At 39.3% G+C, this 21,192-nt stretch overlaps 2 protein-coding genes across 4 annotated transcripts; both read left to right on the plus strand.

Annotated features, from left to right (window-relative positions):
- The first annotated feature begins 2,125 nt into the window (after nucleotides 1-2,125).
- matn1 (matrilin 1) lies at nucleotides 2,126-10,190 on the plus strand. Its single transcript, XM_044138659.1, has 10 exons — nucleotides 2,126-2,671; nucleotides 4,455-4,630; nucleotides 5,100-5,264; nucleotides 5,353-5,575; nucleotides 7,279-7,407; nucleotides 7,501-7,673; nucleotides 7,762-7,993; nucleotides 8,083-8,235; nucleotides 8,317-8,397; nucleotides 9,614-10,190. Exons 1-10 carry the CDS (start codon nucleotides 2,584-2,586, stop codon nucleotides 9,661-9,663), a joined length of 1,470 nt encoding a protein of 489 aa, XP_043994594.1. The 5' UTR covers nucleotides 2,126-2,583; the 3' UTR covers nucleotides 9,664-10,190.
- A 1,422-nt stretch (nucleotides 10,191-11,612) lies between these two features.
- Nucleotides 11,613-20,428, plus strand: sesn2 (sestrin 2). Of its 3 annotated transcripts, XM_044138661.1 has the most exons (12): nucleotides 11,623-11,897; nucleotides 11,997-12,394; nucleotides 13,469-13,534; nucleotides 14,742-14,930; nucleotides 15,876-16,058; nucleotides 17,061-17,270; nucleotides 17,388-17,526; nucleotides 17,612-17,727; nucleotides 18,706-18,789; nucleotides 19,311-19,417; nucleotides 19,504-19,648; nucleotides 19,897-20,428. In XM_044138661.1, exons 2-12 carry the CDS (start codon nucleotides 12,053-12,055, stop codon nucleotides 19,981-19,983), a joined length of 1,668 nt encoding a protein of 555 aa, XP_043994596.1. In that variant the 5' UTR covers nucleotides 11,623-11,897; nucleotides 11,997-12,052; the 3' UTR covers nucleotides 19,984-20,428. The 3 variants fall into 3 exon arrangements, with proteins under 3 accessions (XP_043994595.1, XP_043994596.1, XP_043994597.1); XM_044138660.1 differs by having other exon boundaries at nucleotides 11,613-12,394; XM_044138662.1 differs by lacking the exons at nucleotides 11,623-11,897; nucleotides 11,997-12,394 and adding an exon at nucleotides 12,771-12,908.
- The last annotated feature ends 764 nt before the right edge of the window (nucleotides 20,429-21,192 follow it).

Consider the following 21,192-nt stretch of genomic DNA (forward strand, 5'->3'; position numbering starts at 1 on the left):
ATTTGGTGTCAGCGCAGCGCACAGAGCTCCTCCTGCAGCTCCACAGCTCAGATGGTTGCACAGATTTGTGACACTTATCTTAATATTAATAATTATAATGGTGCTAACTTGCCATTATAACTATTGCCAACTACGGACACGTTTATTCGTGGCTGTTTTCACGTTTATTGCGCTGTTCATATCGGTCTCGATGTTTGCAGTTTTCTGGAGCGCAACGTGAAGCTCGACGTCTTTCAGAGGTAATATATTAACTTGACATCAACAAAGACACAGCGGGACGGATCATCCGGAAAATGATAAACAAGGAGAGACTGACTAAAACTACCTTAATGACGAACAAATTCTGGGATTTATTGAGTTTCTGCTTATTTCCAACCCCAAATGAGTAACTTCACGTTAAAAAACGAGCCCAAAAAGGCGCAACCAGCAACTCGTAAAATTTTCAAGCGACTTTAAAAAAAAAAAAGCCCAAAGCCGCTTATAATAATCGGACTTGTCGACAGAAACTCAAACTAGTTCCAGTTTTTCCACCAACAAAATGCGCATCTCCCTCCATTGTTTACATTTCTGTTGCATAGAGACGTCGGTCACTCGACAAGACGCGTAGAGGAAATACGATTAAATAACAAAAGAAGACAGTAACGCACAGTAACGCAAAAATGATTTTGATAAGTAAATGTAGTCTAACTACTGGATTTGAAATAGCAACGCGTTAGATTACTCGTTACTGAAAAAAGTGGTCCGACTGGCCAAAACATCCTCTAAGGAGGGAAACATTTCCACTGATCCCCGCTCCACACGCGCACCCCACAGTACCAACTTTTTCCTAAATCCACAGAATTTAAACCTAATTTTGATAGCTTTTTCCGGTTTTATTTTTTCCTCGAATAGTCTAAGTGCTTTCTGGCGCCCCCAGAGGCGCATACCACACTTTGAAAACCGCCGCAGTAGAGCATAAGGATGAAAATTGTCCAATAGATCATCTTGTATAAAGAAAAGACATTTGTTAAGAAATTCAACATAGAATGAACTGTTAAGTACTATTTGGTGAACTGGTCGTTGAATATGACATTTTAAATACTCAAATGACTCAAAATTGAATCTCTTTAATGTTGATTGTTATATAAGATACTGATGGATGGAGGTAGAACTTCTTGTTTGGGTTCAGTTCAATCTGCCAAGATGACAAAATTACATAACCACAGATGTGTGTATGTACGCGTGTGTGTGGGTTTTTCCCACTACCCCCTTTAATATACTTTTACAAATAACTGTGTGTGTGTGTTATTCCATCTAAGGCATAAAAAAAAAAACCCTTCGCCCCAAAGATGACATGAAGTCCCAGAAAAACACGTTGCCTATTTCATCCTGAACCCATCATCACGCTCAACACGTAGCGATTCCAGTTAGCCCTGCTGCTCATTGAGGAGAAAATCTGTTCAGGTAGTTTCTGTACTGTACAGGCCGCTCCCCTCAATTGCGGCTTGTTCATGGTGTGTGTGTGAGGTGGTGGTGGGTGGGGGGGAGCGTTACGGAGGAATGCAGAGTAGAGAGGGTAGGGAGGAGCGGGACGTCGAAGGGAAAAGAGGGGTCTCTGTTTTAGATTAGAAAGATTAAAGAAGTGTATATGAGCTTCTTGATGAAAATGTGTTTTCATAGTGTGTTTGCTCCACTGGGGCCCTTGCCCTGCTGACACTAGACAGAAGTCCACGCAGGGCTCAAAGAAAAGTCTGATTAGTTTAATTTGAAATCTTGAATTTTTAATTTATTTTTTTTAAAACCTGTTTTAGGGGTACAACAGATTCATCTAGTGAGGAAGTTTATTGAATATTTTTTTCGACCGATGGAAAAATGACAGAAGTTCACAAAATGGTGGTTATTACATACTGTACTCAGCAGCCAGGAAGTAGCTTGTACTTTTGAATTTCAACAGAAACTCACACACACACACACACACACCCCCGTTATGCATGAACGGCGGGAACACTGCAGGCTGTGTATGATGGCTCTCGTTCACTTCCGTCCCACAAACGTGTGTTTGCTATACGAGTGAACATGGGGAGAAAAGAGGAATTCATGTTGGTGTTTATTTGAGCTTTGGCCAAATCCAACCTGAAGCTGCAGAGCTGGTGCTCATGCTGTGCACCAAACCCCAGTTGGTCCTGCACCCCCAGCTAGACACACACATACACACACACACACACACACACACCCACACACACACATCTCCTGCTGTACACATGTTTACCTGGACATCCTAGTCATATCAAGGTGTTTGTATTTCCTTGCCCACCATTTAGGTCCTTCCCGGGCAGGTATTTCCCTTCCTTTCCCACACACACACACACACACACACACACACACACATGTACCCACACTATAGGTGTGGAGAGGGGGGCTGCTGTTTGTGGGCAGAGTGCATGAAGCTCTTGCATTGATAACCTGCAGCTCAGCCTCACTCGGTCTCACTTTGTGGCTGTCCCCATCACCTGGAGCGTCCTCCGGCCCAATCTGTCTCCTTCCTGCTTCTCACTGCTGGACCGTCTGTGGCCGCGCTCGGACCCCCTACCTTTAGCTGTCACCATGACGCCCACCGTGCCGCTTTTCCTGCTGCTACTCGGCCTTATCGGAGCTCAGGCGAACTTTGATCAGCGTATGGCCGCCGCTATGGGTAAGAATGACCTTTTAACCCCTGAAGCCTAACTCAGAAACCCAGATGATACCCAACACTGGACTCTTGATTATGAAAAGATCTGAAGTAATTTCCTTGTCAAACTTTCTCAGACTTGAAACCATACATAATATATTTTGAAAAAAATATTTGTGCAAAAGTGTGTCAAAATATCACCAACTTAGATCAATGCTGAATACTGAAAAATAAGCCGTTTTTCTTTTTTGTATTCGCATATATGTATGTATGTGTGAATTCATATATATATATATATATATGAAGAAAACCTACAGAATAATCACAATTAAAAGAGAAAACAAGTTCAGTTATTGTGATTGAAATGAGATTGAATAAAATAAATTATGTTTATGTTATGTATGGTTATGTAAATTTATCAGTGTTTCTTCAGGTTTCACTCATTTTGATTGAAGAGCTTTAGAGAACCATTGTTATTTATTTTGCCTAAGTAAGTTCACCTCATATAATTATGTTGCTGAAATAGTTAAGCAAGTCAAACACAAGTAATATTAAATATTCAAATCAGTTTCAACACAAGCTGATAGCCTATAGTATATTGAGTAGTAAGTAGTATTGAGTAAATGAGCATATTTACTCATTCCTAATGAGTAAATATAAAAATTTAGGCAAAAGTATTTGGGATTTAGCTCGAAGATTCAAAATCTGGATGTATTTGTTATTTTTTCCAGGCCTAAAATTGAGATTATTAAAGTTGTACAGGCAGTTTTAGTTTATCTATCCATATTTTCTGTTGGTATTTGTTAATTTAAATACTTTGGTAAATCTTCTAAGGTGCTCGGAAGTTGTGGGTCACAGTTATAAAGTTTGGAAAATGTGTGAACCCAGTGTGGCTCTTGAAGGTAGAGTGTATTCGTCTATTTTAAGGGTGAAAGCTTGGTAGAAAAAAAAAATAGCTGTAACAGAAGGAAATGTGAAAGTTGAGATTGAAAATAAGAGTGAGCCTGTGTTTAGTTCAGACCCACCCAGTATTTACTTTTGGGGTCCATTTAGATAGGAAATTGGCAGCAAAAGATTGGATTATTATATAATAACTCCGTGTTATTTGCCTACATGGATTTGATGCTGGACAGCTTTGGGTAAAAAGTGGGACCCATATAAATGTGCGTCTTTTGCAGAGTTTCTTAATATCCATTAGAGACAGAGTTAAGACCTACATAGAGAGTCCAATTGGCTCTTTTGGAATGGGCCATGCTTTGTCAGCCCAAATGGACACCATGTACAAAACCCCATTGTGAGCCCAGACCCAATTAGTATTTATCCAAACTGAGCACATGTTTGCTGGAGAAAGGCCCCAAATCTCTTTGGTCACGCAAAAAAAAAAACTGTGTTTAATACAGAGAATTATGAATCAGTTTTTAATTCGTTTTTAATCACTAAAAGTAGATGTCTTGCTGTTTTTCACATTTGACATGATTTATTGAGCTTTTATATAAAATGCACGAGTTTTTTCTGCCCAGTCTTTCCTCCATTTCTGCCTCTGTCTTTCCATCTCTGAAGCCGAGTCGTCTCTGTTTCCACCCACTTCCTCATATATACATTTCGGCAGCCTCCATCCCCTCTCCCATCCATTCTCACTGCCTTCTTTCTCTTCTCGTCTCCTCCCACAATCCCCCACCCTTCTCTGCTTTTTAATCTAATAGCCCTTCATTACTAAAAGCTGTAATTATGTTTTCTTTTTCTTAAAAATGTCACAAATGTTAACATACAGGACATAAAAAACGAGTCTTGTTGCTTCCATGTGCAGCGGCAGGTCTGTGCAAAACAGACCTGGTGTTCATCATAGACAGCAGTCGTAGCGTTCGCCCTTCAGAGTTTGAGCAAGTGAAGGTTTTTCTGACAAACGTCATCGACGGGCTGAACGTCGGACACAACACCACCCGAGTCGGAGTCGTCAACTACGCCAGCCGTGTCAAGAATGAGGTAGAGATCAGTTCCCAACAGCTTGACAAATCTTGCCTAGTGTGGAAGTTGATTATTTATCAAGTCTGGAAAAATGAGTATTGAGAAGTGTTTGAGTTTCCATACTTTAGATGTTATTAAGTTATCTGAAAGACACAAATCTGATTTATATTTAGAAGATGGTATTTGTCTTTTGCTGCATGGGCACATCAGCAAACATTTAATTTCTTTTTGGCTTTTGGACTTTCACTATTCTCCAAGTCTGGAAAAGTTAAGAGACATGAAAATTGTCTTTCATGTGTCTTACAGATTATGAAGTCTACGTTTACACTGGACCTAAATTGTTGATTTGGTTTAGCATTGTGCATGATATGAAGAAAACGTATATTCTCAAATGTTTATAATGTCATAAGAGTATTTACAGAAAAATCTTGATACTTGAGTCATGGAAATTTCTCAAATGGAAATGTCGCCCTCAATCGATCTGTAGGTGTCTTTGAAGACTCACCGTACCAAAACTGCTCTGGTCAAGGCTGTGAGCAAAATCGAGCCTCTTTCCACTGGAACGATGACTGGATTGGCCATCCAGTTCGCCCTGAACGTGGCCTTCAGTGAGGCTGAAGGAGCTCGGGCCAAATCTCCTGATGTCGGCAAGGTCCACTGTAGATTTCAGAAGCTTTACGCAACCAGTTCAGACCATTCTCCAATCCTTTTACACATATTAAACAAATTTGCTTTCACAGGTTGCCATCATCGTGACAGACGGGCGTCCACAGGACAACGTGAAGGAAGTGGCTCAGCGCGCACGTGATGCAGGCATTGAAATTTTCGCCATCGGTGTGGGACGTGTGGACATGACCACCCTGAAGCAGATGGCCAGTGAGCCTCTGGATGACCATGTGGACTATGTAAAGAACTACAGCGTCATTGAGAAGCTCACCAAGAAGTTTCAGGAGGTCTTTTGTGGTAAGATGAGAGAGCCACCCATGTTTACAGTAAGAGGAGGGAACAGAAAGGAGAGATTGGTCAAGCACAAATGAAAGAGAAGTTAGACGGCTATTATCCATGTCTTCATCACAGTGGAGACATTTCTGCTGGCCCCTTTGTACAGAGGGTAAGATGTCAGGAGTATCATCTTTTATTCCAATTTATTGTGTCCTCTCTTTTGTCCTCTGCGCCTCCTCACCAAGACTCAAATAATGAATGGGCTAATTTCATCCATTCATATCAAACCTCCTTAAAATTCCCTCTTCATGAGGACATTAGGGCAGAAACAATCTTTTGGAAGGAGATTTGCTCCTGTTCCTCTCTCAACTCTCTCTTAATCGAGGAGCGAGACTGATCCATCTGTAATTACCGATTTATTAGTGACAATCATTAAAACTGAATTAGTGACGCCCTTCGGCGGTCTCAGCCTGCGATAGTATTCAAGGCTTTGTGCTGCTGGCTCTGTAGAAGCCCGTCTTATTGCAGATGTCTCTTCCAAGGGCAGAGCTGCATGACGGCACTTTTACTTCATAATGGAGACAAAAGTGTACAACATAAAGACATCAGCACAACATATTTAAAAAGTCATGCTGCGCAGGCTTTTCCACCTATTTGTTTTAAAGATCCACTGGAAATATGCATAATCCTTCACATATTAAAGGGACAGTTTGTTCTTGTTGAAGTGGAGTTATGTGGTACATGAGCAGTTAATGACTTATCTGTACCAGGCAACAATTTGTCTGGCCCCAAAAATGAATCTCCTATAAGAGTTAGCTTAAGAGAGATGGAGAGATGTTCAAAGAAAATCACTCGTGGGCTAAATTACCTCAGTTTTATGACTCATGGTTTATATTTGGATACAAAATTAAGGTACAAATTGATAAAAGAGCAAAGTAATAGTAAATGTCATAGAAAGACAACCTTCAGTGTCTCTTTGGAATGAGAGTTTTATCATCACTGTTTGAGCAAACACTCTGCATGTTAGTATTTGCAGAAAAACTAAGTCAACTTTTGTGAGTACATACGATGGCATGTATGCCGCACACATTTCACAGTTGAGTGGATCGTGCTCTATATAGGGCACTACGAACACTTAAATTTTAGCTGTAACTTAATGGTTTCTGGTAGGATCTCACTTTGTTTAAAAAATAAATCCTACATCTCTGATACTGGGCATTCACCATTTTTTCTAGTGATTGTCCAGTCTGCAGATATTTTCTTTGACAAATGCCCTATAACAACATACCTTCTTGAAGCCATTAGCTACAGCACCAATTTCTCCAATGCTAAGTATAGTTAGCTTTCCTAAGTATGCTAATGGTACCAGAATAGGGCCAAACAGCTTCTTAAACTATCTAACCAGATCGACAAGGCTATTTTTGATTACGTATATGGCAAAGACCATTCATCCTGCAATATTTTGGGCTATCCACAAGAAACCACTCTGGTGTCTCTTGCAGTAAAGACATTGACTACTCCTGGATACTCTTCAAAACCTTGCTTAAGAACAAATACACAAAGCATAATATCCCTTTTGAATGACTGCAGATTGCAGTGGATCATTAAAAGGCTTGCTGAAATTCAAACTGACATAGTTTTTTTTAACCCTAATCAACAACCCCGTGTGTGTGCTTGCACCTTTCCGTATGGTGATGTGTGCACTGTGTCCTGTGCACACACAGACACAGTGTCAGACCTGTGTGCCACTGGGGATCACGACTGTCAGCAGGTATGCATCAGCACTCCAGGATCATACAAGTGTGCCTGCAAAGATGGCTTTACCCTAATGGACAATGGTCGCACTTGCAGTGGTGAGTGTGTGTGTCTGAACGTATTTGTGCCAGCTTAATAATAGTGCAATTCGATTAAGATTATCCCCTCGATGTATTTTCTGCTATCAACAGCTTGCGGCAATGCTGCGATAGATACGGTATTTCTGATCGATGGCTCAAAAAGCGTGCGTCCTGAGAATTTTGAACTGGTCAAGAAGTGGATCAACCAGATCATTGACAAACTGGATGTCTCTGATAAAAATGCTCATGTTGGTCTTGTGCAGTACTCCAGCACTGTCAGAACGGTAAGTTTCAGTTTTTACTCTCGGTGCTGCCACAAAAAAGCCATTAATTTCCCTCTCATTTCGAGATTCTGCTTCTGTTAACACGCAGGAGTTTCCCCTGGGCCGATACAACAACAAGAAAGACCTGAAAGAGGCTGTGAAAAAGATGGACTACATGGAGAGGGGAACCATGACAGGCATGGCTCTACGCCACATGGTCGACAGTGTCTTTAACATCGCTCAGGGAGCCCGGCCTGGAGTGCAAAAAGTCGCCATTGTCTTTACCGACGGACGCAGCCAGGACTACATTGGAGATGCGGCTAAGAAAGCAAAGGAACTTGGTAAGATGGAGGAAAAAGAAACCTACTTAATATAATAGTGTTGAAAGGTATATGCCAAAATAATGCTACAATGTGTTTGTGCCTCACAGGTTTGAAGATGTACGCTGTTGGAGTGGGCAATGCATTGGAGAGTGAGCTAAAACAGATTGCCTCTGAGCCAATTGGAGAGCATTACTTCTACACAGCTGACTTCAAGGCAATGAGCCAGATTGCCAAGAAGCTACAAATTAACGTTTGCAATGGTAGTTACCAAAAACGACAAACTGAACAAATACTTATATTACATGAAAAGCAAAGATTAACCATGTGCTTCAATGTGGCAGGTGAGGACCCTTGTGAGTGCGACACTCTTGTAAAATTCCAGAAGAAAGTAGAGGATGCCCTACAAGCACTAAACAAAAAATATATCCTTTATGGTGATTGAGAGTATAAAAATCTATGTTGTGTGTTTGGGAACATTTCTAGTAGTAATGCACCAAGAATTTCACTGTTTGTTGGAAAACCCAAAATCTTGTCTTTTTCCCATAAGTGAATGGACCATATCAAGTGCTATCAGATTGCAGTAACGTCAATAATCTTTAGTGTGGCAGCTGTTACTGGGAAAAAGAGAATGCAAATTAGCAATTTTCATTACGGAGTGAAATATTTGAAAATAAATGATAGGTATTTTTCAAACCTTCATAAGAAACAACCACAGACAATGTTTTAGTTTTCAATCAAGTCTTTTGCAAAAGGAGAAAACATAGCAAGCCACTTCTCCAAGGTGTTTACCATGCGTTCTGACTCTCTGCATCAGAACTGGTCTTTTATTACAAAACAGAGCAGGAATGTAATGTGGAGGGAGGGTTATTCCGAACAGAGAAAGAAAAAGAGAATACGGAAACTAGCAGTCTACATACAGGCCATTTAGAAAGTATCCCAAGATAAGAAACAACTGCAGCTTCAAGGTTTAGGGAAAAGCAAGTTTTGTCTTTCACACGGTTTAACAAATTCCTCCTCTCTGGGCTGTGAATACTAAACCTATGAATGAAAAACAAACTAGTAAAACTACTAATGTAAGAATGATAACAAAACATAATTATTCTAACAATAAATATCTCAACAACAATAAAGTCAGAGGAAGCACAGATATGTAAGCAACTGTAGTGTCATGTTGAAACGTGTTTGCTATACATTTAGACTGTAGGAGAAAGTACGAGAGTGCAACACTATCAGTGGATAACAGGAAGGCTGAAGATATTGCAACAAAGTTGCAGTTTTATCCTTTTGAAATTTCAGTATCTGTTTGGCATCAACAATAGTGGATTTGGTGGCTGTTTGAAAGTCTCCAAGTTCAGGCAAGAGTTTAATATCTTCAGGTAATCCTCATCATAACTGTCGTTTAAAATAAGATAGCTGTGCTAACAGAGCTAATCTCTAATGTAAGATGCTAAATACAGTGTGAACTCCATAAATATGTTGCCTTTGTTTCAAAATACTAAAACCCTGTTTTACAAAACATACTCTCTCACTTAGTAGTCTGACATCACTCCTACTCCTAGGAATAATTAATGATTGTAATAATGAGTCGGATGTCTGTGTTATTGACTGTCTCTGTTTCTGCCCTTAACAACATCTTACTAGAGAGTATGTCAAAGAGGATTGCCTTGCTGGAGAACAAAATTGTTTGAAGACTCCCATGCAACTCATCTCTTATGGCTCTGCACACTCACCATGTTGCATTCAATAAAAATACTCAAGTATATGAATCCAAACTTCTGCTTGTGCCCTGAACTCTCCAGATTCTTCCAACCAACTCCTGCCAACTCTATCCCTGATTTTTCTCCAACTCTCCTGGGACACAAACCTCAAATTACCATGGGGGACAAGCCTTTATATGCGCATGTTCTCTGTAGGTTGTTCTCCAAAGCCGGCCTGTGTGCTAATAAAAGTCTTCCCTCATAGGGAAACGGTGATGGTTAACTAAATGTTTTTTTCCGGAAACAACCTCTGCCAAGTTAAATGATGCAACTTCATCACCTTTGCTTCTCTGTTTTTACTTTTTGCTACCTGCCTCTCTTTTCTTTTCTTTCTTATTTAAAAGGCGGCTTTATACATATACCGGTAAATTAATATAAGATTTATGTCTGACAGGAAGAATACAAAGGTGATGTTTATTTTGCTAAATAAAGGTGATTCAGGAAGTTAACAAGGATGTGGTCTTTATGGGTCAGAAAAAGTTATGAAACAAACAAAGCACAAGCACACCTAGTTCAACGTAGTTTCATATTATTTTAGTATAAAACAGATTAAATTAATATTGCTACAGTGTGTGGGTTTAAAATATGTAGTGGGCTCATGAGGACCAAAAATGCTGGATGTCTTTGGGTTACCTGCTGCAGCTTAGCTTAAGTGCTAAAGTGCTTCTCGAGAGGCAAATATCTGTATGAAAACAAAACAGAACACTTAGCTGATTTCCCCCTTTTATGAAAGGATTCACAAAAATGCCTTTATGAAAGAACAAATGAAAAGATCAAAGTAGAGTTTTAACAGAAATCCAGCAGCAAAAACTGTTAAGCCATGACTTTGATTATGTTATTATTTAATATTGAAAGATCATTTAAAAATGTTAACTGAACCCCTGGATTGGAGCAAAAATGAGCAAATTGGCTGCATGAAGGACTGAAGTAAATACAATGCAACTGATTTGACACAAAATAAAGTGATATGAAACTATAAAGCAAAAAAAGGTAGTCACAAGAAGATGCCAAACGAGAGAGAAGTCAAAAAACCAGAGGAGGGTTTTGATGTAGGCAATATGGGTCATTGCCCAGAGCGGCATCTTATCCAGGAGTGGGCGGTACTTGGGACCATCTGATATATATAAAATTCTGTTGTATCTTGGCCCCCCAAGATTAAATGCAATTCATGCCAGTTCAATTTAGTTTGGCTAAAAATAGTTTAATAATCCCAAAAAGAAGTTAAATCATCCAAGTTTCTTCAGAGTTGTTGTAAAGATGCTGATGGCTGTGGGCAGGAAGCAGTAGCAGTCTGTATTACGACAGTCTGAAGAAGCCACTGACTGAAGACATGCTGTTGTTAAATATTAGTCTCTAAAGAAGAAGATGCTTAGAGTTGTCTGTAATGCTCTTATTTTATAAAGAATCTGTCTTACTTGAATAGTGCTATTCATTCATGATATTTAGTTTAAATATCTGAAACATTTTAGCGTAGAGATAAACACTGTGCTACACTAAAAAACAGTAAATTAACTCTAGAATCATAACCTGTCTTCATTCAGAGGCTACTTCAGATTCACTGTAATACAGACAGCTACTGAAGAGCCTTTCTGTCTACAGCCATCAGCCTTTACAAAACCTCTTAGAAGAAAACTGGATAAAATAATGAGGTACAATAAATATATTTTTGAATGTAATTTAAACTGAATCGGAGAGCAGTCTAGAAGTAAAAGCAAGTTTATAAGAGTTAAATACACAACTTCCATGCCTTTCCTTAAGATAAAAATATTTAGCTGGATATTATCTAAAACTTTGTAGAGTGTTAAAGTAAGAAATGAAGTATTTATGAAGCGTTTCACCACATTGACGACACAAAACGGGCTCTCCAACATCTGAACACAAAGAGACAGGAATATCAGAAAGTTCCTTGGCTCTTGCAATTTAATTAGAGTAAATCATCATACGTTGTATTAAATGTGTATTTCTGTCAAAAGTTGGAGACCTCACCACCATGTTTAAAAGTAAACGAGTATTCCGCTTTTAAAAGCGTCGTTAACGTCGTTCCCAGCATTGCTAGCTTGACGCTACAAGCTAGTTTAGCGAGCTAACCGGAAGCTACATATTCAGGCAGCCGGGTATGAAAACGGAAGGACAGGGGGAGGATCTGACTGCTCATTCATCCCTGTGTGAGTTTATGTGGAGTGAACGATAATATTGTCCAAGTATTTGACGTTGACGTAAACTAATGTTTCAATCAAACTAGCTCAGAGTAACCTTTACTTTAGGTTGAGCTAGCTTGAGAACAACAGGCAACCTCAGCTCAGCTCAGGTGTACCAGGACATGGCCAGCAGTTCCGTACCGAGCTTCACCTTCCAGGCTACTGGAGAAGACAACCCGAGGCAGGTGTCAGGCTCCGGGAGCTCACGTCGTCACCTCTCCGATTCAGAGTCCGAAATCTGCCCGACGACGAAGAGCTTAGCTCGGCTGTGCAGTAGGGACAAAGATGAGCGGGCCACGGCTCTGGAGAAGCTGAGCCAGAAGATCCTAGTGTGTTTAGAATTGGACCGGGCCGGTTCGCCTCGGCTCAGCAAACAGACGCTTCTTCATCTACTCCGGCTGTCCAGGTCGTGTCCCCTTCAGGAGGTTCGGATAAGGGCCACCGAGCTGCTGTGTATTGCACAGGTAATGTTGGGATGTTCAAAAGCAATTTTTTTTTGTGCTTCATATTGCAAAAACAGAGAACCTGGAGCTCAATGATGTAGCTATTATGTCAATAAGAACAGTTTAAAAGTTGGGTTTTTATTTTTAAGAACTCCAGAGGGAACGAGTAGCCCACGCAGTCACCATAAACTTGGACCTGATAATCATTTATCAGCTGGAAATGGTCCTGATTACCTCCAGACTGCGGGATATTTCATCAGACACTGAAGTGAAGGTGATGCAAGCTCCTGCTGCTGTGAGCACAAACAAGCAGGCCGGACACGCCTCCTCCCGGTGCCCTGAAAAACATGCAGCAGGCAGGCAGGCAGGCAGGCACACCCCCCGAGTCCCAAAGCAGCACTCTAAAGTAAAAAAGTCTCACCGGCTTGACGCATTTCTACCATTTTTTATTTTATTTTATTTTTTACCTAACTCATGTTGCTAGAAGCAACAAGGAGCTTCACTCGAAGTATTTATCTCTCGTGTTCAGATGTCGGTGAGTTTTTTGACTTGCAATTTGCGTTATTTTAAGAACTGCTTGTTATGAAACAGGTGTCCAATTGCAGTTCGGCTGCTGCAGTCAGATCGGGGTTTTAGATTTCATGCGGTTATTTTTTTTTTTTACTTATTTGTTTGTTTTACCAAAGTATGGTTTGTGCTGAAAAATGTTCGTTAAACGGTAAATACGTGACTTTTATGGTTGCCTACTAACAGTTGAACCATATCCAGAAAATCCAAGATTTTCTGGATCTGGGACTAGCGGGACAAAGGTTGTCAATAGATAATTAATAATCAGCTGTTTCGTAATGTAATTCGACTTAAAGCAAAATTACAAATCTTCCCTTATTTATGGGAATTGGCCGTTTTTATTTTTTTTATTGAAGTTTGTACTCTTATTTTTTTAGGAGCAGGAGCCTTCTGGTTAAGCACCAAAACTAGCAATATAGCCATATTTACTTGTCTGCTGTGCTGCTACAATGAAGAAGGTTGGCATTTTTCTTCAAATAGAATAATCATCAGATTATTTGACAGGAATGTGTTACTCTTTATTTCCAGGAGGAGGGGATTGAAGTACCTCGAGCCTTGGCTTCTGGTCCAAGTGCTTTCATTCCTGCAAAAGAGGTATGTAGCTGCAGATATTTCTGATGCTTAAATGAGGTTCACATTGAGCTTTAAATGTTAAGATTTGGTAAATTGGAACAATTTGTTGTCTCACTATTCACTAAACTACCACTAGAGCTTTATATTAGTTTTTCTCTTTGATTTATAATGCTATAACTGCAGCGCCCATTGCCACCTTTCTGGATTAAGACCAACTGATCACCTCCTCTATAAGGGGTTTCCTACTTGATTGTAGTTAAATTATACAGTATGCCAATAATGTTGTGTGTTTGCACATTGTTAATGTCTATTGATGCAAATCCAAAGACAGAATACCAGACATGAAGCACCTTTGTGCAGAACCAGAATAGAATAGAAAATGGAAAACAATATGGACTAATTTTCAACTTTCTTTGAGGTCTGAACTGTTGATTCCATTGTTGATGTTTTTATTTTTTTTTCTCATTCTAAGGTCTCTTACACTTAAAATCAACGGGAGTTTTAAAACCATCAGAACATTAAGGAATTACAAAAAATGTCCTTATTTATGCTGGTCAGATTTGTTCCTAAACCTTATCTTTTTTTTTTTTTTTTTTTATTCAACTGAAAAAAAGCATCTACAAACCAAAACTGATAGGAGTCCTTCTTTTTGACGCATTTAAAGAAAATGAATTTTCAAATCATATTTCCATGTATTTGGCCTGGCTTTGATCGTATTCTGTCAGACAAGCGCTTTATGTTAAAGGTTTCTGAGTTTTCAACAAGTCACAGAAACTACTTTTCTACCTCTGTTTGCAGTGAATAACATGTACATTCAATAAATATGTGCAAATACTGTCTGATAAAGTGACAATATACATGGTACTTGTTTTTCTTCTTTAGATTTCCTATCTTTAATGCTCAGACATTTATGTTTTTATGACTAAATGGCCGGGTAAAGAAACTGGCTGGGAAACAGTGGGGCCATCGTTTCTGATGCAACATTGCCGTACGAGCTGCATTACCCTGTGAAAGATGCAATACTAGAGTTTTGCTGTCAGAGCTCCTGTTAAATGTGACTCATGAAGCTTAGTTTCCGCAACAGAAATTATTGCGTTATTAGCTAGATGTCATTAAAAATACTAAGATGAAATTTTGGATTCCTTAATAAGTCCACATTATCTACAGTTGGAAAAAGCAAAAAATTTCCTAGACAAGGTTTGAACTTGAATCTCTTTTTGTTTCTCAGATGTTGATAGAAGGGCTAAACCAGGACATCCTCATTGAGTCTTTTCTTTCTCTGGGTCGAGTCGATCATCTGACCATGGTCATGGCGCTCCACCCGTCTTACCTGAGCTGCTTCTTGAGGACCCGGCATGCTTTGTTTGAACTGGACGGCCCTTTGCCCCGTGACTGGAGACATTACGTGTCCGTAATGGTAAGAAAATCTCTTTGAATTACTGTTGTTATTTAGAAGGAGTTGTTGTTGTTATTATTGTTATTTACATGGGAAAAAAAAAATCAGTTTTCAGTTAATATAATTATGAGCTCACTCTGTTCAGAAATAATTACAACAGACCTGCTGCTTAATATGTTGCACTAACTACCATATTTCCCTGAGGTTATAACTTGATGATTTAAGAGTTTTATTTTAATGTTATTTTTCACTAGGTTTGCTGTGTTTAATGTTGTATATTGATATTGCTTTTGTTTGTGTAATTACAGAAGTTCATATTTATGCAATCGTTTTGTTTAAATTATACCAAAAGAACGCAATGAAAGAGAGCTTACACTTAAAATGTTATGTTTCAAAGTATTTGCTTAGAATTATTTCTGTAAAGAGCGAAAGTACATTGACCTCGACGTTACGCTATTCTGTAGTTCTCTGACTGAGCTTTGGAGATGTATTTTAATTTACCGGGCTTGTTCTCATCAAGTTGTTTTTGGCAAACTATTCCCCCCCCCCTGTTGGTTCCATGAGAGCATCAACAAATGTTGTGCTTATGTTTCCAATTACGACTGTATTGAATTATTGTGAAACATTTAAGAGCAGTGTAGTTAAACCTAACTTAACTGCAGTAACGCCTACCACGGAGAACTCAAGGGGAAAAACACATTTGTAGTGTTTTTGAAGGATCTTAAGCTGTCATAACAAGTCTCTAACAGGTTTGCCAACTTGCTTTTTCATAATAACGTGGTGACTCGTTTCTCATTTATTAAACCAACTGCTCCACCTACCCCAGATATTTACTGTTGTTTCTAACCACAAAACACCTGATATCATTGTTTGACTTTGATGCCTACCTCAAATATAAGGCCATGTTTTCAATGGAAATACTGCCAGCTGGGTTTATTTTTAGTTTACCTTCCTGGTGTCTTTCAGGCTGCAGCCCGACACCACTGTTCATACATAGTGCAGCAGCACAGCAAGGCTTTCCTGGAGGCTGGAGGGGAAGAGAGCTGGCTCAGCGGCATCAAGAACGCGCCCGTCAAACTCCGCAGCCTGCATACCCTCAACAAGCTGCTGGCACACCGTCCCTGGCTCATCACACAGGAGCACATCCAGGTCAGACATATCGGCTGCTCGCCCACTCACTTCCTGTCTGAAGTCGACTTTATGCTTTGCCGTTTTTTTTTGCTAATAGTAATAGCTAATAGCAGATTTCTGATTTGTATCCAAACTCGCCTCCTCGGTGACTCACCCGGTGAAAAACTGCATTCTTGCATTAGGTAGCCATAGCTACTCTAAAATGCTAAATTTTTCTCAGCAGACAGTCAAATCTCGCCAGCATTTTCATAAAAGAAGAATGTAATGTACTTAGGCCTGCCACAAAGAGCAAATGATCAATTAATTGCATGATAAATTAATATAAGCTGGATAATTTCCATTCTGCCATTTGAAAGGCAGTTTTGTTTAGAGACTTCATAGTCCATTTTATTTATGGCTTCGGTTTTGTGTGGGTTTTATTTCCGTTTTATTTATTGTTTTTGGAGTGTTTTATTTTGAATATTTAAAATCTCTTCCAGCCCAAAATTAAAGTCTATTGTTCATTGGGAGGGCGAACTATTATTACACCATTATCAATATATTATTTGAAAATGGCCTCAAAACAACAATGTTGTTTATCACAATAATTTCTGGGACAATTTATAATCAAGCAAAATTTGTTATTGCAACGGGCCTAAGAGTGCTTTGTGTGAAAGATTTAATGAAATGTACATTTCAGAAGACCAAACAAATCATTTTACTGCAGTTGTCACCAATTTTAGGCAGCCATGATGGATTTTCAGGTTGGCTTTAGTGAGAAACCCCAGTATTTCTCTATCAAAATTATCATATCATCTGTCCGGTCTTTTAAAAAATTTAAAATATGATCCTATTTCATGTACAACTTTATTCATTGAGGGTATACTAACATTACCAGTTTTTCATAACAAACTGTGGCCATCATCCTTAAAAAAGTCTTGACATCTGTTGGCTCATGAGACGAGCACATTATTTACCCTTATCTCTCATTTCTAACCCAACAGAAGTATTTATCAAGCTCTTTCTTACCGATGTTTGCAGGAGTTGGTGTGTGCCGGGGCAGAGCCGCGTTGGTCCCTGGCTGAACTGATCCATGCCGTGATTCTGATGGCACACACTCACTCGCTCTGCTCCTTTGTGTGGGGCTGTGGGTTAAACCCAGAGCCGGACCACATTGGGGGGTACACCTTCCATCCTCCGTCGCCTTGTCACATTCCTCACAGCCCGGCTCATGAGGATGGCAGGCAGGAGGTGAGTCACGGTCATTCCCATCAGCAGTCCGACGGGTTACCGGTTGAACTTGTCGGCTTACCGGCTTTTTTTTGTCGTTTGTGTGTATACAAACATCATAATTTCAATGGTTTGCAGCTGGTGGACGGCGCGGTGGAGGTGGAGGTGCTGATGAAGAGAATGGTGGAGCTGCAGCAGCAGCAGGAGGAGGAGGAGTGCACACAGGAGGAGATGGTCACTCGGTTTGAAAGGGAGAGGAGCGAGAGTATACAAACAGGTAAAAATGTGCCCATTTATTGCCGGCCTCTCCGTCGGCCGCTTGGATATTTGCTAACTCGACTTCTTTGACTGTGTTTGTTTAGCGGTGGTAAGAGGAGCTCCACCTGAGCTGGTGTTGTGTCTAGTTGAGGAACCTGAGTTCAGATATGAGGACTTTGCCCCCAAAGGAGAACAGTCCCCACCCATCATGAGAGCACAGGTAGTTCCCAGTTTCATCTGTTCAAATATTTTCTAAATGTTACATTTTAGCTGTAAGCACAAAAGTTGTCAAATTATTTTCCAAAGAAAAAGTCGAGTAGGGCTGGACCGATCAATCAAATCAATCGTGATGAATTGATTAATGAGTAATTGTCAACTTGTATGGGAATTGATTTATTGTTAACCGGAGTATACAGACTAAAAAAGGCCATTTGCTCAAAAAACATATTCCGACCAGTGATTGAGCTAAAACAGTACAGAAAAAAAACCCCAAAACATTTTGCATTTAAGATGAATGCAAAATGTCTGTAAATATGTGGCAGTTTTAGCTTCAACTGGTGAAAATTCGGTACAAGAATAAAACAAAATAACAACCTTTTAAGCACCTTTTTCCTCCCAGTTGTTAATCAGTTAAATGAAAAAAAATAACCACCAGATCAGCCTTACACTGTGTTGTTGCCAAGTCCAGCAGAAAGGGCTCAGCTTTTCACATGTTGATGTTAAAGTCATTATTGTAAATAAAAATGTGTTCTTAACAACTTACCAGGTTAAATAAAGGTTCAATAAATATATACAAATATTTTTTAGCTGCAGATGCATCTTTTGCTGCAAATGATCAAGCGTACACTAAAGGAATGCTATGTTATTGCATTTTATGCAAAAATATTTTTCTTATTTAAAAAACTAATTGAATTACTTATTTGCATCTCTTATTGTAGTCCCAATACTGTATAAAATGAAGACTAAAGTGGATAAATTAAAAATCTGCTGCAATGTGCCATTTTTGAAATCATGTTAATCATCAGAATATATTTTTGATATAATAATCGTTAGTTGTAGGCCTGTAGTCGAGTCTTCACTCTGTAACAACTTCCTCACCACTGTCCATTACTGATCATGACCTTTCCAGAGTAAAATCACAAATTTCAGTTATTAGTTGATCTGTTTGTGCGTCTCATTTGTTTATTTGTTTATTTAGGATTATTCATGGGAAGATCACGGATTCTCTCTGGTGCAGAGGCTGCTTCCCGACATGGGTCAGTTCCTGGATGAGGAATTTCAGGTACTTTCACCTTTAATCTCTTAAAAACAGTGAGGATGAAAATGACCCAAGAGCAAAAAACGCACTCTACATGAATCACTTGTAGATTCAAGAGCACACTGCCTTTATGACTTGATTTCCTTAACAGATAAAGAACTAAAATCTAAAAGATTACTTTTTTTTGTTGCTGTTTGTCACTCAAAATAACTTTAAGACACCTGAAACAAGACAGTGGGCAGTAGTTTTTGTTTGACCATTTGCCAGGACTCTAACTTCGCCTTTGTCGGTTTTCACAGTAGTAAATTTGCAGAAAAAAATTCTTTCAATTCTTGTTTCAGGGATATTTACTCATTTTCTGTTCCTTGGCTGCAACACATGCTTGAAATAAAATGCATACAGTCCAAGTGGGTAACTTTTGCAAGGATGCTTTGTTCAACAGATTATAGGAATACTTTTTAAAAGATATTTAAAATCATGATCTGTTTGTGTGTGAAAACATAAAAAAGCTTGTTTAAGTTGATGATGGTGGTGCAACTTTGCAGGTTGTGAGCAACTTGACTTACAACAGGATGGCCATGCATGAAGACGTGGACACTTACACTCTGAGGAAAGCTCTGTGGAACTACATCCACTGCCTCTACGGCATACGGTTGGTGTAGCGCTCTCTACTCTCACACCTCCTAAACCAAACGTCCACCATATTCCCACCGTCTTAAGTCTTTCCTGCATCTGCAGGTACGACGATTACGACTACGGCAGTGTCAATGTTTTGTTGGAGCGCTCTCTGAAGGTCTTTGTTAAAACCATGGCCTGTCACCCTGAGCAGACCACTGCGCGCATTTACCACGCCTTCTGGAGACACTTCAGACACTCCGAAAAGGTATGAACTGGTTCAGACACACACCGAACCTGACCTCTGTCATCACAAATCACTTGACATTTCAACTCCTCCCTGGTATCTTCTCAACAAAGAATGAATCACTGGCATTTCAGACTTTTACTGTCGTTTCCGTCTCTTTTAAATGTCATCAGAAAACGAAGCTTTACAGACAGGGGTTGAAAATATTTCACCCTTTTACCCAGAGGTGGATGACATGGCATTTTGTTTTTTTCCCTTTTTTCCTGCAGGTTCACGCCAACCTAATAGTGATGGGAGCTCGGCTACAGGCTGCTCTTCTATACACTCTAAGATCCATAACCATGTACATTAAATGACTTTTTGTTGCACAACTTCTTGCAGATGAGCCGCTGTGATGAAAAACTTATTCTCACACACTACAGTGAATGTTTGCGAATTCATATCGTATGTTTCAGTGTTAAATGTTTTTGATGCTGCTTTGCAATGTGGATGTATTTAAAAAAAAAGTTACCTATTTTTGCACTGTCAGGATGGAAATCCCCAATGGAGCCTTGAGCGTTCTGATTTATCTTGCACACATCTGTGAAATCTACATGCTACACTCCTGATTATGTCAGGTCAGTTTGTTACTGCATTAGTAAATCATTGATTGAAAAAAAAATGTTTATTTTTGATGTTTAATTAATACTCTACCCAGCAAAAATCAAGATTCTAGTTGCTGTCTGTAGGTACAAGAAGGCTAAGCTGAAACTTAAAATATCTTGTATTTTTGTAAGCAATAAAGATACTTTGTTAATGGTGTAATGTTTTTGCCTTTTTTCCCTCTGACTTGGTTCCAAAGTCTAGAAAAGTCTGGGCACTTATTTTGTGGAAAAAATAAATTGAGTATGGAAATAGGTTACAATATTTTCCCTTACTAAAACTTAAAGGATAGAAATAAGTGGCTTCCAAAAGACCACATCTTTTATCATTGCTTTGCCACAACATCTAGACAATTAGTGTAAACCACACCTGTACTTTTGCTTGGATGCCAAAACATTGGCAGTTGTTTTTAATATTGGCAAAAAGTAAAAGTTATCTTTGACCACGAACTGATCTTTAAAAGAATCTATTTGGTAAAATCCACTTTTGCTTTTTGAAATATGTTGAATTTGATACAAGGGATTTTCAAATATCACCAGGCACCACAGCTCAACTAACGATTCCTTTATTGTTCGTTTTACGACTATTAAAATCTATGCCTTTAGAAATCGTGTTTGTGGCTTCTGGAGGTCTGTAATACCAGCTGAGTAGAAGATGAAAATGATCTGAAGAGTGTTGATCAGGGGGACCCTCACTGCTGGCTTGTTCAGTTATGCCTTGGACCGGCTCTGATTTAACCCTCCAAGATAACATGTTTTAAGCTCAATGGGCTGGGTTTCCTTAATTTAAAACCACTTCCATTATGGCAAGCTGAATTGAAATTTATAAATTCGAAAAATAGGTTGGAAAATAATAGGATTTTGGCATTTAAGCTGTTGCAAACCTGAACAAAAGGGCTTTCCTACGTTGATACATGTCGTACC

This window comes from Gambusia affinis, linkage group LG14 (genome assembly GCF_019740435.1).
Source record: "Gambusia affinis linkage group LG14, SWU_Gaff_1.0, whole genome shotgun sequence".
Lineage (NCBI taxonomy): Eukaryota > Metazoa > Chordata > Actinopteri > Cyprinodontiformes > Poeciliidae > Gambusia > Gambusia affinis.